Raw genomic sequence first — 13,928 nt, 5'->3', positions numbered from 1 at the left:
CCTTAATCTGTTTGAATCTTCTTGATTATACCGTATCTTTCTTAGATAAGATTGAACCTTGGCCTACTGTAGACCTGTTTGAGCCATACTGTCCAGCAACATCACACATTTTCTGCCCACTATCTACCTTTTCTATTATACTCTCACCTTTCAAAAATAAAAACGACGCAAAACTTAACAGCAAAACAGTGCTCACCCGACGGTCTCGTGAGTACTATAAAAGAATTGTTTCTGTCAGAAAAATAAAAGGCTGGAATTACAAGGGAGAGTTTCAAAGTTCAGAGGAATACTATCCGATCAGTATATATTGGGTTGAGCGTCGATGTCAATGTCTCCTGCGCTCCAAAAAGTTTTAAATTGTTGCCTGAAGGCAAGGAAAGACCAATTGGTATTCATTATTTTATGTTGCTTCTTGTGTTTGTTGTCCAAACATAAAAATCTTTCGCGAAAGTGTTTGGTATCCGATTTGTTCATTAACCGATCACCCACTGTACTTTTCATGAAATACAATCAATTAGAATTGATATGAAACAAGGCTGAATGACTAGTATTTGGTTAACCACACACATATGCATCTTATTTGACAAGTTTTTCATTATGACTTGACTGAAATGGATGTTTGACTGAGTTAGTTTGAAGTGCTTCTGGGCATTGATCTTTAACAACAAGGTTTATCTGTGACATATATTAGTGCTTGCCAACTTTCTTAGGGACATGGAACACCATTCATGTTCTTCTTGTTTCACGGAGCATTAGCATCAATATATTTAATAATTGATAAGTAATTCCACATTTACTATTCTCACAATATAGTGAAGCAACATACTAATAAATTTCATTGATTGATACATTTAAAATAAAATTTACTGCTGGGCAATGATTACAAATTTGAAAACATAAAATTTCCTATAGATGAACTCAAAGTTATAATTATTGTCTCGGCAGTAAATTTTATTAAATTTTATTTTAAATGTATATATTTTATAAGTGATTTTTGCTGCCACCAGAGTGTAATTTGTAACATTTTACATGGCAAGGAGAGAAGGTAGACTCTGCCTCGAGATTTGTTATTTCTTGTTGGTGTATGAAGGGACGAAGGGAAGAAGGACACTTGTAGGAGTTGTGTATAGGCGATTTTGTAATTTTTTCAAATTTATTGAATGAATAAAACAGTAAATGTAGAATAGTCTACAGGTAAAGTAATATGTTGTTGTATGTTGGAGTACATTTTCAATAAAAACCTTGAATCTTTTTTTGGTGGAATGTTTCAGGCAGTTTGTCAAACACCTGCATTCTGTGGAACAAGAGTTGAGAACCTCACACACACACACACACACACACACACACACACACACACACAATTATATATTTATATATACAGGGTGGGCCAACGAAAATGAAACGGCAGAGTGTTTGTGTTCGTCCAAGCAAATTGCTCGGACAGGTCAATTTTATTCTTGAGGGGACATCTTTTGCAGTAAAGTTTTTGCGAATCTGAATATTAACTAAACAAACATTTTTTTTTCGAAATAAATGTTTGTTTAGTCAATACAAAATAAATGAGTTTTTAAAATTTTTTGTTGTCTGTTGTATTCAGAATCGCAAAAACTTTATTGAAAAAGATGTCCCCTCGAGAATAAAATTGACCTGTCTGAGCGATTTGCTTGGACGAACAGGAACACTCTGCCGTTTCGTTTTCGTTGGCCCACCCTGTATATATATACTAACCAATTATACTAGAACCATTCTTTGTGTATATTTTACCTATGAACTTTATTAATAAACAACTGTGTCTTGCCAAATAATAGATATTGTATAGAATTAGAATTACTGTATACTGATAACATTGTTTGATATCAGGAATAAAGGAGCAACAACACTAACTTAACAACATATTTATCAACTAATCACTCCATAGGTACACATGCAAAAGACAAAAAAAAAAAAAAACCATTTGAACCAAACTTTATAACCTTTATATGGCCCAGAATTGTCCTCTCTAATAGCATATTGTAGTAAATTACTTTTTTTAATGTTGATTCAAATTGTAATTTAATATTTGTAATGTTATTAGTTACAGTATTGTTTTATCATAGTGATGTTTAATATCAAATTTATTTTATTACAATAAGTGATGACTCTCATTGTAATATAATAATAATGTAATGAAAATAATGGTGATTTACAATGAGAAAGTAAAGTCTACCATAAACTGGAGGATCTTAGAACTCCAGATAAATCTCCAATGATTGTAAAATTTTATATATAGTTTAGTTTTATTTTGTTGTTATAAATGTAATTAGTTTGTTTTAAAATAATTTTGATATTTTGATGAGGGAATATTAAAATTATTTAAATAACATTTTCATAATTGAATGCATTAAACATATATTGTTTAATATTGCAGGTATGATCATATAAGACCCCCGAGAGGTAACAACAACAGAGTATTGCAGTCATCTACAGTTAGGACCGCAAATAGCGGCATCATTACAAATACATCCAGGATGGCCTCTCCTAGTTCAGAAACTTCGTCATGGAATTCTCATCAGACAGCTTGGTCGACACCGGCCATTCAGAATACTGACAAAACTGACCATTCCTCAGGATCTGGAATTAATACAAGTAAAAATATTTTTGATCATATTGTGATTATAGTGGGATATGGCAATGTGACACATGGGAAATCTGCCAAAGGGGGGCCCCTCCCAGCAGGACTTTTTATGGAAATCTAGTTCCTATTTATATATTAGACACGTAAAAGAACATTCAGAAAATGCCACTTTTCCAGCTATTGGTGAGGCTTGAACCTGTGATGGACTACCAGCATTTTGTGATTTTATCCAGATGAAGAAGATTGGCCCATAATGTTAATGATAAATTTTACAAGTCTGGTTGAAACCAGATCTACAAAGCAGTATATAACTACAGTTCTGGAAAAAAATTTGAGACCACCTGGGTTTTCAAATGTTTCATCAAAATTAACTGAACTCCTGTAAATATATTGTTGGTTAGGTATTAAAATAACTATAAACCAAATATAAAGTAAAAATTTATTTACATATATAAGAAATTCAAATATAACAAATTATTGCTTGCAATTTGCCTGGAAAAAAGTTTGATACTAGGATCAAAAATTCATATTTTACAACATTCTGAAATACAATACACATTGTAACCTAATTTGCACACATCCATGTATTTTCAACTTTCAGTAAAAATGGGATCTGGTAAAACATTAACAGATAAAGAAAAAGGCAAAATATCTCATTCAGAGACTGTGGAAATCTGAATGTGTCATTGCAAGCTTACTAGGAAGATCAAAGACAATAATTCACAATTACTTAAGGACTCTGACAATTATGACAAAACTAAATGTTGTGGTAGGCCAAAAATTTTTCTGCCAACAAGATATATTCTGCAAAAGTCTTTAATTCATGCAAACATTAAAATGCAGACACAGCCAAAAGTGACAGCCTCCCACATGGAAAGGCAGCTGGACTTTGCAATATGTTATGTTGGCCATTCAGATTTATGGAATCATACAGCTTTTAGTGATGAGAAGAAATTTAATCTGGATGGCCCTGATGGTTTTTGCAATATTTTTGGCATGAAATATTTCACCAACCTCTTCTTTAACACATTGTATACAATGTGGAGGATCCATGATAGTGTAGACTAGGGTTTCTCAAATGGGATCTTGGGATCTCAATTGTTTTTTAACCCGGGAAATTCTTTTCATTCCGGGAAATCCCGCAAATTTCTTAAAAATTCACTTTTTTCTTATTTTGTGTTAAAGGTGAGGAAATTTTGCAAATAGAAAGTATAATTAACTCATAAACTGTCAGAATACATTTGTATTTATTAATTTTAAACCTACTTATTAGTTTTTTAAATATTTTTTGTTATGGCATGTCACAAATGGTCAATAATCAATACATAGCTTATTTGTGGCAGAACTCTGAAAATTCTTTACTTGTCGGAACCTGTAATATCTGGACTAATTGTGCTTATGCTGTCGTAATTTTTAACCATTCCCAGAGACTTCAATAACTGCGTAATGCCAGATTGTGCAAATTGGGCATGGATAGAAACAAGTACAAAGTTTGCAAGTCTGAAGTTTTTCTTCATAACCTGATTATTAAAGCGAAATGAACTGCCAAATTATTGGGTTATAAGCTTGATGTTTGTATTAAAGCAGATGAGGTAAACGAATCAAGAATACTAGACAGCAAAAGAAGTACTACAATCTCGAAAACAAACTAGAAATCTTCCAGGCTACAGATGAAAAAACACATAACATCTGTCTTCTGTTAAATGCATTAACTTGTCAGCTGCGCCCTTGATAATCCGAAACAACACCGCTGTTGTATACAGGTTTTGTGGTTTTTAAAGTTGTTTTTCAATTTGCAATATCTTGCTTAAAAATTGTAGTAGATATAATCTGTTTTTGGTTTTCTATCACATACATATTACACTTTACGATTGTTAACTTCAAAATATTATGTATGTTTAAAAAAATTAATAAAATTTAAGATTTTAAAATATTTAAAAAAAATGTTTTTTTATAAATATTCCATTAATTTGTTACATTACTTAGACATGTCTATTTTCTGTCAAATAAAAAAACTGCAGTTTTCTAAATCAACGTAGAGAAATAATACGGCCTATAGATTATAACGCCGATCGATGTGGGGGATGGCCTTTCTAAATCTAGGTTAATACACTTTTATTATTGATGATGTGTATTTGATTCTATTTATACATTATTTAAACTATTGTACTAATAGTAGACTATAATAAGTGATTATTACTTTATTATATTAACGACTATACATGTATATCTTATGTATTATGGAAGTACCACCATAACCGGAAGTACTTTGTTTTTTGAAAGATTTATGGCTGAATGGTTTAAAAAACAAGCTTATTTGTTAAATAGGATAAATATACATAAAAATTTATTAAATTCATGCTAAAAATAGATAAGAATAGCAATTTATAATTGTTTGTTTATGTTTGTAGCTGACAATGTAGCTCGAAGTTGGTATAACTTTTTCCAAGAAAGTTCCCATCCCACAAACCCAAGTCGATGCTTATTGGTCAAAGGATAATCATTTTGCTATAATATACCAATTAGAACTTAACGGGCATGCTAACTAGGATTTTATTGTCAAATGAACAAAAGAAGGGTCTCCCACAGACTTAACATGGAATGGAGGAGTTTTGTGCCTAAATTTAAAAATATGGGGTGGTAACAAATATCTTATTCATTGAAACAGACTTAGTCTATGTAGATAAAAGCCAATCAGTGCTTAAATCGCCACCAACTAGTTAATTACGAAAAAAAATTGACACTTACTCCAACTGGAGTACTCCGCAACAGTTTAACAAAAACCGGTTACTCCAATAGCAGTACTCCACAAACAACTGGTTAAACATGATTCCACTCACATCAATTGAATCAGAAAGGGCATTCTCAGTAGTGGGAGTTTTCATTAGTAAAGTAAGAATCAGATTGAGTGATCAGAGTATTGACCATCTTTGCTTTTTAAAATCTTATTATAAAAATTTACATTTTTAATTTAAAAATTAAAAATGTTTTATTTAAATCATGAAAATTACCTTTTAAGTTTATTTTTTTAAAATTTCAACTCAATTCAAAGCATTTTTGTTGTTGTTGTTGTTGTATGTAGTTTCCAGCAAACTTTAATAAATTTTTTCTATTTGTGAAAATTTCTATGTAATTCAAAGGTAATTTTTAATATATATCTTACACAGCATTATTAATATGATTTTGGAGGTTGCAGAACATATTAAATTACTTCAAAAAATGAAAAATAATTATATATTTGATTTCATAATATTTTGTATATCTTAAAAATAATTTATTCTCTCTCGGGATTTCCCGAGATCCCGGGAAACAGTTCACTTTTATCCCGGAATCCTGGGACAAGCAAAAGACCAGGAAATGAGAAACTCTAGTGTAGACAGTTTTACTCATCAGTTAAATTCATCTATTGCTTTTATTTCACCTCATTCAAAGGCATTTTACTGTAAAGATTTATTGGGAAATTATCTTCTATCATTAAGAGATGAAGCAATTATGAAAATTCTATTTTCAGACAGGATAGTGTTATCCCAACAGTGACATGTCTGTCTGACAATAAATAATTTTAATGTTTTGTCACATAACCAGTAGTTAAACTCAATAGAAAACCTTTGGGATGATTTAGTAAGAGTGGTCTATGTGAATGGGAAAAAATTTAATTGTGTGTTTGATCTTAAAAAAGCAATTGTGACTGCTTGAGATGAAATTGATCCTGAAAGATTAACAACTCTTACTAACTCTATAACTAATCCATTGATTGATGTTATTTAGGTTAATTGTATTAAATATATATATGTATATTTTTTTCTACTATATTTTGTATTTGCTGTGCTTTTTTGATCATGGTTTCAAAGTTTTTTTCGGGAAAATTGCAAGTAATAATTTGTTGTATTTGAATATCTTAAATATAAAAATAAATTTTTACTTAATATTTGGTTTATGGTTATTTTAATATCTAAACGACAACATATTTACAGATCAGTTAATTTTAATAGGAAGTTTGAAAACCCAGGTGATCTCAAACTTTTTCCAGGACTGTATGTACAGACAGTAATATTCATAGACATCTCTGTCATCAGTGTATCCTTTACATATCACATTTCACAGTTGTCCCTTCCTTTCCTTGATATACTTACTGTGTTTTATCTGATTCTAATTTATTATGGGGAAAAAATGGGATGGATACGGGAATTACCTTTCTGTATTTGAATATTTTGAACAGGAGTTTTTGCAGTTTCTTCATAATAAACAAACACTTAGAAGGAAAGGCATGGTTGTCTATATCAGTGATTCTCAACCTTTTTTCGTCACGGTACACTTTTAATAATTTAAAAATTTGGCGGCACATGCGGTTACTTCGGTCAGTACTGCAGGACAACCGGTGACGTCATAATAGTGATTTTTTAAACGCAGTTGGTTACTTAGGTACATTTTCTAAACGCCTTGGTAAGTACCGGCAGTTACCGATAACACCGGTTATAAGGTAGAACCGAATGAACTACTTGACTGACGTCGCTTATGTATGGTTATTCGCAGTGGCGGCACACTTCAAAAATCTCGCGGCACACTAAAGTGCTGCGTCACAGTAGTTGAGAATCACTGGTCTACATCAGTGTTTCTCAAACTTTTTGGTCTGCAACCCCCCCTTTTACACTTAAAAATTTCAAAGGACCCCTGAAGAATGACTATGTATAGGAAAACATCCCAGAGGGAGGGGGTTAAGTACCCTCTTATGGTTGCTGTAAGTACGCTCTTATGGTCGTTCCAGTGCTGCCAGCTAAACACACATACCAACTAAAATAATATTGGAGTAGCCCAAGACATAGCCAAATATTGCAGCACCACAGCACTAGCGGAAATTTAAATTTGCTGACTGAAAAGCTTTTGGTTAATTTTTGGTTAATTGACGCTCTACTGTATTTCTAACTCGACTTGCCTACAGATTCAACACTGCTAGCGAACACTGTTCCAAATGACAATGTTGTTCTATCATAGTTTAGGCTGAGAGTGGAACTTGGGGTATTCCCCAATAGCACACAAATTTATGAATATTAGGCTTGTATTAAAATATTTATATTGTTTTTATTATTTATATGTGCAATTTATTTAAGTAAAAATTATTTTATATATTTTTTATTTCTATTATTTCTAAACATGAATCCATAGTAAATTTATAAAATACAGTCAACTTCGCATAAGTCGACACTCTAAGGGTTAGTGCAAATGTGTCGAGTTACCCGATGTGACGACTAAAGCAAAATTGGGAAAAAAATCACAAAACTACAATTATTAAAAAACATTAGTGCATTATACAGTAGTATAGGCTTACAATACATTGTGTCCTCCATTTACAATTACTCTGTAGATGAAAAACTGAAAAATTCATTTAGTGTTGTTTGTTTTGAGCACTTAACTGTCTCAACTTTCTTTTTCAATGATTACAAATGCCTTTAAAACATCATCTTTGCAATTGTCAATTGTTAGCAAGTAACGTCTAAGGATTCTTAATGCCTCTGGTATGAGAAAATGCAAAATTGGATTCTGGTGTGACGTTGATGTAGATTGTATATTTTCTTTTTGCTTATCTGTTATTATTTTATACATAAAAATACATAAAATGTTAAGGCATTTTTTTTTATATATATATACACATATACACAAGGCGTGTTTTTAAAGTAAGTACCGTTTTAATATAATGCCGCTGCGCTGCAGCTGGCACTTAGTGCATGCCCGCTGTGTACCTACATCTGTTGGGAAGCCACAATCACCATTACGGAGCCAGTCGACTGTGTTTACTGTTGTTTGTGTGTTGTTGAAATGCCGCTGCTCATTGAGAATCTTGCCGATTGTGAAGTGCATGCCGTTATTCATTTTCTCAGTGCTAAAGGCTCGAAAGTGGCTGAAATTCATCGCCAAATCAGTGAAGTTTATGGTGAAAGCATTATGAGTGATGGAATGGTACGAAAATGGGTTAGGGCCTATAGTAATGGCCGCACAAACATTCACGATGAGGAATGAAGTGGGCAACCTTCAGTCATTATCGACGATTTGATTGAAAAAGTGGACTGTAGAGTGAAAGAGAACAGATGATTCACGATTTCATCTTTATCTAAAGAGTTTCCCGCAGTTTCAAGAAATGTTCTCTATGAAATTGTGACCGGATGATTAAATTATCGGAAGTTGTGTTCTCATTGGGTGCTGAAAATGTTGACGGAGGAGCACAAAACCAAATGTTTGGCCAGTGCATTGACTTTTTTTGAGCACTATAGTGACAGAGATGATTTTTTAAGCCGTATTGTTACAGGCGATGAAACGTGGGTAGCCTACGTTACATTGGAATTGAAGCAACAATCCATGGAATGGCGACATTCATCATCTCCAAGGAAAGTCAAGTTCAAGCAAACAATTTCTGCTCAGAAAATCATGTGCACGGTGTTTTGGGACAGATACAGAGTGTTGCTTGTTGATTTTTTGCCTCATGGTGAAACGATCAATTCAGCTGCATACTGTGAGACTTTAAAAAAACTGCGCCATGCAGTACAAAACAAAAGGCAGGGCTTACTGAGCAAGGGTGTCGTTTTGCTCCATGATAATGCTCGTCCACATATGGCAAATCAAACTCAAGACCTAATCACATCATTTGGCTGGGAACAATTAGACCACCCTCCATACAGTCCCGACCTAGTGCCGAGTGACTATCATTTGTTTCTGCATTTGAAGAAGCATCTGGCAGGGCAGCGCCATAACAGTCATGACAAGTCAAAACGACCATTCTGCAGTGGTTGTCTCATCAGGCGGCAACATTCTTTGAGGATGGAATACAAAAGCTGGTTCCACGATACGATAAGTGTCTCAATATTAATGGGAATTATGTAGAAAAGTAGTGTAAAATACGGGCTTTCACATAAATAAAAATTTTGTTAAAATGTTTGCTTGTTCTTTTTATATTTCAAAATGGTACTTACTTTAGAAACACGCTTCGTATATATATATATATATACACACATACATATATACATATATACATATATATTAATAAATAAATTGACTCCCCCTCCTGAAAAACTGAGTTTGCACCACATGTGCGGAGTGAATTCATTTTTTCAGGAAGGGGTGTCAACTTATCGGAGTGTGGGACAGCAAATGTTGACTTATCCAGTGGTGTCGAGTTAAACAATGTCGAGTAAACCAGAGTTTTTTAACATTAATGCCTATGTAAGTCGGCCGGGACCACAGAAAACTGACTACTTAACCGATGGTGTGGAGTTATCTGGGTGTCGACTTATGCGGACTTGACTGTATTTGAAAAAAAATTGATCTGGCATCAATTTTTCAGCAACCCCCCAAATATTTTAGTGACCCCACTTTGAGAATCACTGGCCTACATTATCCCTACAGATGGGAAATAATAAAAGACATGCATTGTTATGGAGTAACAATTCACATAAAAAGAAATGGAATGTAGACAAAAAGACAAATGCAATCCCCAAAATAATTTTCTTGAAAATACTGCGAAAAGTGTAAATAATGTTTCATATATGCTTGAACTTTTGTTAGGTAAATAAGTCTTTCTGCAAGACTAGCATTAACCATTGAAGTATGGAACTAGCATTTTCAGTTTACTGCAGCAGAGAATTAAGAATATTAATTTTGTTTATAACGAAACATACTATAATAAAACTAAATTTATCATGTTTTTATTTAATACTAATTCAGTTTTTCTAAACATACAATTAATAAACATTTGTAAATTTTCTTGAATAATGCATTTGAATTAACTTTCTAACATTTTTAATCTAAACTTTATATTTTAGCTAATATGACAGTGCTCAGGAAACAAGGACTTTCTTCTGACAGCGGGTTCGGCGAAGAAATGTCTCAAACGACCGCTGGACCCGGTTCACCGCAGTGGGCTCTCGCACCGGAATTCGTTCCTCGAGGTACTGTAATTCTGACTTATCGTAAAGTATTGTGATGCTATTTAAGAACAAAATGCATTATATGTTAATTAACAACAAATTTCAGCAGTATTTTCTTCCTCTGTGAAATCTTACGCCGAAACAGTAAAGCCAAAATCTCCAGAAAGCGGCAACAGCGAGTCGCCTCCATCTCACTCTGAACAACTTTTGTGTCCATTTGCCATGGGTGAAGTTTGTCCGTATGGTGATCAGTGTTCGTATTTGCATGGTGATATATGCGAACTATGTGGTAAACCCTGTCTCCATCCTTTAGATGAAGAGCAAAGAAAACAGCATAATGAGGTATAGAATTTTTTGAGAAACAATTTTTTCGAACATATTCATATACTTATCTTGAATTTTAACTTGTTTGAAATTTGCTTTTCATTAATCAAATTACCAAATTACTTCAATTTAAGTTTATAAAATTATTTTATTCAAATATATTAGCAAATGGTTTGAAATTGTCTTTTTAGAAAAATCTTATGCATTGTCTCTTTATAAGAAATTGTTTTAAATATTATTTTTTTATTAATAAACTTTGATTTAAAATAAAGCATGACTGTAATATTTCGTATACTTGTATGGAAAATGACAAGTCTTATCAAAAGCAAACTGAAGAAGCTACTGCACATTCATTACATTATTTGTAATATAGATGTATGATGATATTTTGATAACTATGGTGTACTATAAAATGTTTATTTACAAAGAAGATTGTAGTTTAAATATTGCTGTTTATTTAGTTTACTCTTGTTTACATAAACAAATTAAATCAATATCCAGTTAGATCACTTTGCAACATTTACAATCATCAGTTTACAGCAATTATGTCATTCTACATCGGTATAACTGGAAATCAGAAGATGTCATTTTTATATTTTTTTTTTATGTGAATTTATTTTTCTCAAATTTTGTATAAAAATACTTCTGGAAAAATTTAAGAGTTTGTTTATTTTTGCTACAGGAATGTACACAAGAAATAGAAAGGGACATGGAACTGTCGTTTGCTGTTCAACGTAGCCTTGGAAAGACATGCGGTATTTGTATGGAAGTAGTGGTAGAAAAAGAACCCCCCACAGAACGGAGGTTTGGAATCTTGGAGAAGTGTAATCATGTATTCTGTCTCACTTGTATTCGCCAGTGGAGGAAAATGAAGCAGTTCGAAAGCAAAAACATTAGGTATGATTATTGATATAAATTATAAGAATTTCCAAATAAAAATTTCCTATTATCAAATTTATGAGTTAGTTTAATTTTATCAATCAGAGTGATATATAATCAATATAAAGCACAATACAGTTTATTTGAATCAAGGTTTATACAGAGCTGGATTTGAGGCGATTGGAGTGATATGCGCCAAACGGGCCCTGTGCTTGAAGGGACCCTGCAACACATCAAAATTTATATATTTAAAAATAATACATGTTACAAAAATAAATATTTAGGTATATTATTATTAAAAATAAAACAACATATTTCAATTTGTAAATTAACTGTTAATTAATTTTGTTGTTTAAAGTTTTAGGAGCCCCGCAAAAAAATTCAATCAGGCCTCGCACCTACTGGATCTAGTGCTGGGTTTATATCCATTATAATTCATTTAATGAGAAAATTAGAATTTGTAAATTATTTTTTGTACTCAAGAAGCTGTATACTTGATATAACAGACTAACAGAGGGAAATGGTGGTCTAAAATGCCAAGTGTTGTAGTTGAAGTGCTGTCCTTGTCAATTATAAAGTGAATTTAGATACCTTACAGAAAGACACACAAACATCCCACATTGTGGCAAATACAATAGAAACAAACATGAGCAGGTTTGTAAACTGCCATCAATTTGCTGCCTATATAGTAATATTCAGTCTATTATTCTCAGATATTAAATTGGAGGTTGACACTAATTTTTAAATATTAAACTTCTAAAATATTTGAAGAAAAAGTAACAATTAATGCTTTTTAATATTTAGTCTGGAATTTTGTTGAGGTTATTTATTACATGTTACAGTATACATTTTTTAATGATAACTGCATTAATAAGATTCTTATTCATTAAATTAGTTTTATGAAAATTTGAGGTTTTAATTAGAATTTGAAAACATAACTATTAAAATTATTGATTTGTTAACGGATGGTGACAAGCCTGCCGTAATGCTGACTATCTGACTTACTAAATATTTGACATTTTCTTGGTTCATTGCATTTAAAATTACTTCTTTTTGTGGATGATTATAAATTTTTTGGTAGGCATTGTATACTATTATGTAGTTCTGAGACTAATGATTACATTACAAAGGAGGATCAAAATTATTACACGTGTGTTCTCAATTTCATTGAATGAATCTGTAGATTTATTTTTAAAGTAATAATTGCTTTGTTATGTAGTTGTTTTATATGTATAAAAATCTCTTTGTCCCGAAACAGCTTGCTTTTATATTTTATTTTCCAAAAATATATTTTAAATGTTCTTTAATAGGGATATGTACATACAGTGGAACCTTGTTTAACGAGCATAATTCGTTCCAGAATCTTAGTCATAATGCGAAACACTCATTAAGCAGAACAGTTTTTTCCATATAAATTAGTGTAAAATACGATAATGCGTTTTGTGCCGAAAAAAATACTCAAATATTTTATGTATAACGTTTATTCAAAGACAATTATACAATATACATTGTTAAGGAGCATGAATCATCATCATCATTTCTTCTAGCATGGAATGAACCAACCTGAAATGCGAATTCGATTTGCAGAAAACGAAAAAAATCACAGATAAAATGTCTGATAAACATGCCAAACGATATGCCAAATTCTTGGACTATGTAAAGGCTATAATTAAATATTAGAAATTAAATAATTTGACTAGAGGTAGGCAGTTATGCTGCCATCTTGTATTAAATTTAATAATTATAAATAATTAATTTTTAATTTAGATATTTCTAAAATTCAATTTGAAATTGGTCATTAAATTTAATACCTCTAGTCAAATTAATTAATTTCTAAGATTTAATTATAGCCTTTACATAGGCCAAGAATTTGTCATATTGTTTGATGTGTTTATTACATAACGAGCGATGGTTGTTGATGTTTATATGTAATAAGTGTGAACACAAGTTTAGAAAAATGTTTGATCCCAAGTGACACTAAGATGCTAGCAGAAAGAGTTCTAAACACAGACTGATGAAGCATGCACACAATCTGGTATTTTTTCTCTTTCCGTCACTCGTTATGCGAAACATCGCTCATTAAGCGAGTCATATTTTATAATTTTGTTATGCTTGTTATGCGAGGTTCCACTGTACTACTATCGTTAGGTGATCAAATGAATGAATAGTTGCAAGTACATCTAGTAGTGTGAGGA

At 31.9% G+C, this 13,928-nt stretch overlaps 1 protein-coding gene across 2 annotated transcripts in view; it reads left to right on the top strand.

Moving 5' to 3' along the window:
* Window positions 1–13,928, top strand: part of LOC136977292 (probable E3 ubiquitin-protein ligase makorin-1) — a 68,826-nt gene that overhangs the window by 42,961 nt on the left and 11,937 nt on the right. Inside the window, exons 3-6 of one of the 2 annotated variants that reach the window (XM_067272768.1) lie at window positions 2,408–2,625; window positions 10,426–10,551; window positions 10,640–10,872; window positions 11,537–11,751. In XM_067272768.1, coding sequence (XP_067128869.1) covers window positions 2,408–2,625; window positions 10,426–10,551; window positions 10,640–10,872; window positions 11,537–11,751 — 792 coding nt within the window. Of the gene's footprint in view, window positions 1–2,407; window positions 2,626–10,425; window positions 10,552–10,636; window positions 10,873–11,536; window positions 11,752–13,928 lie in introns of both variants that reach the window. The other variant, XM_067272767.1, reaches the window with a different exon arrangement.

Source organism: Centruroides vittatus, unplaced genomic scaffold (genome assembly GCF_030686945.1).
Source record: "Centruroides vittatus isolate TY-2023 unplaced genomic scaffold, ASM3068694v2 contig_453, whole genome shotgun sequence".
Lineage (NCBI taxonomy): Eukaryota > Metazoa > Arthropoda > Arachnida > Scorpiones > Buthidae > Centruroides > Centruroides vittatus.
The sequence above is the reverse complement of the archived record's forward strand: the minus strand, read 5'-3'. Positions and strand labels throughout refer to the sequence as shown.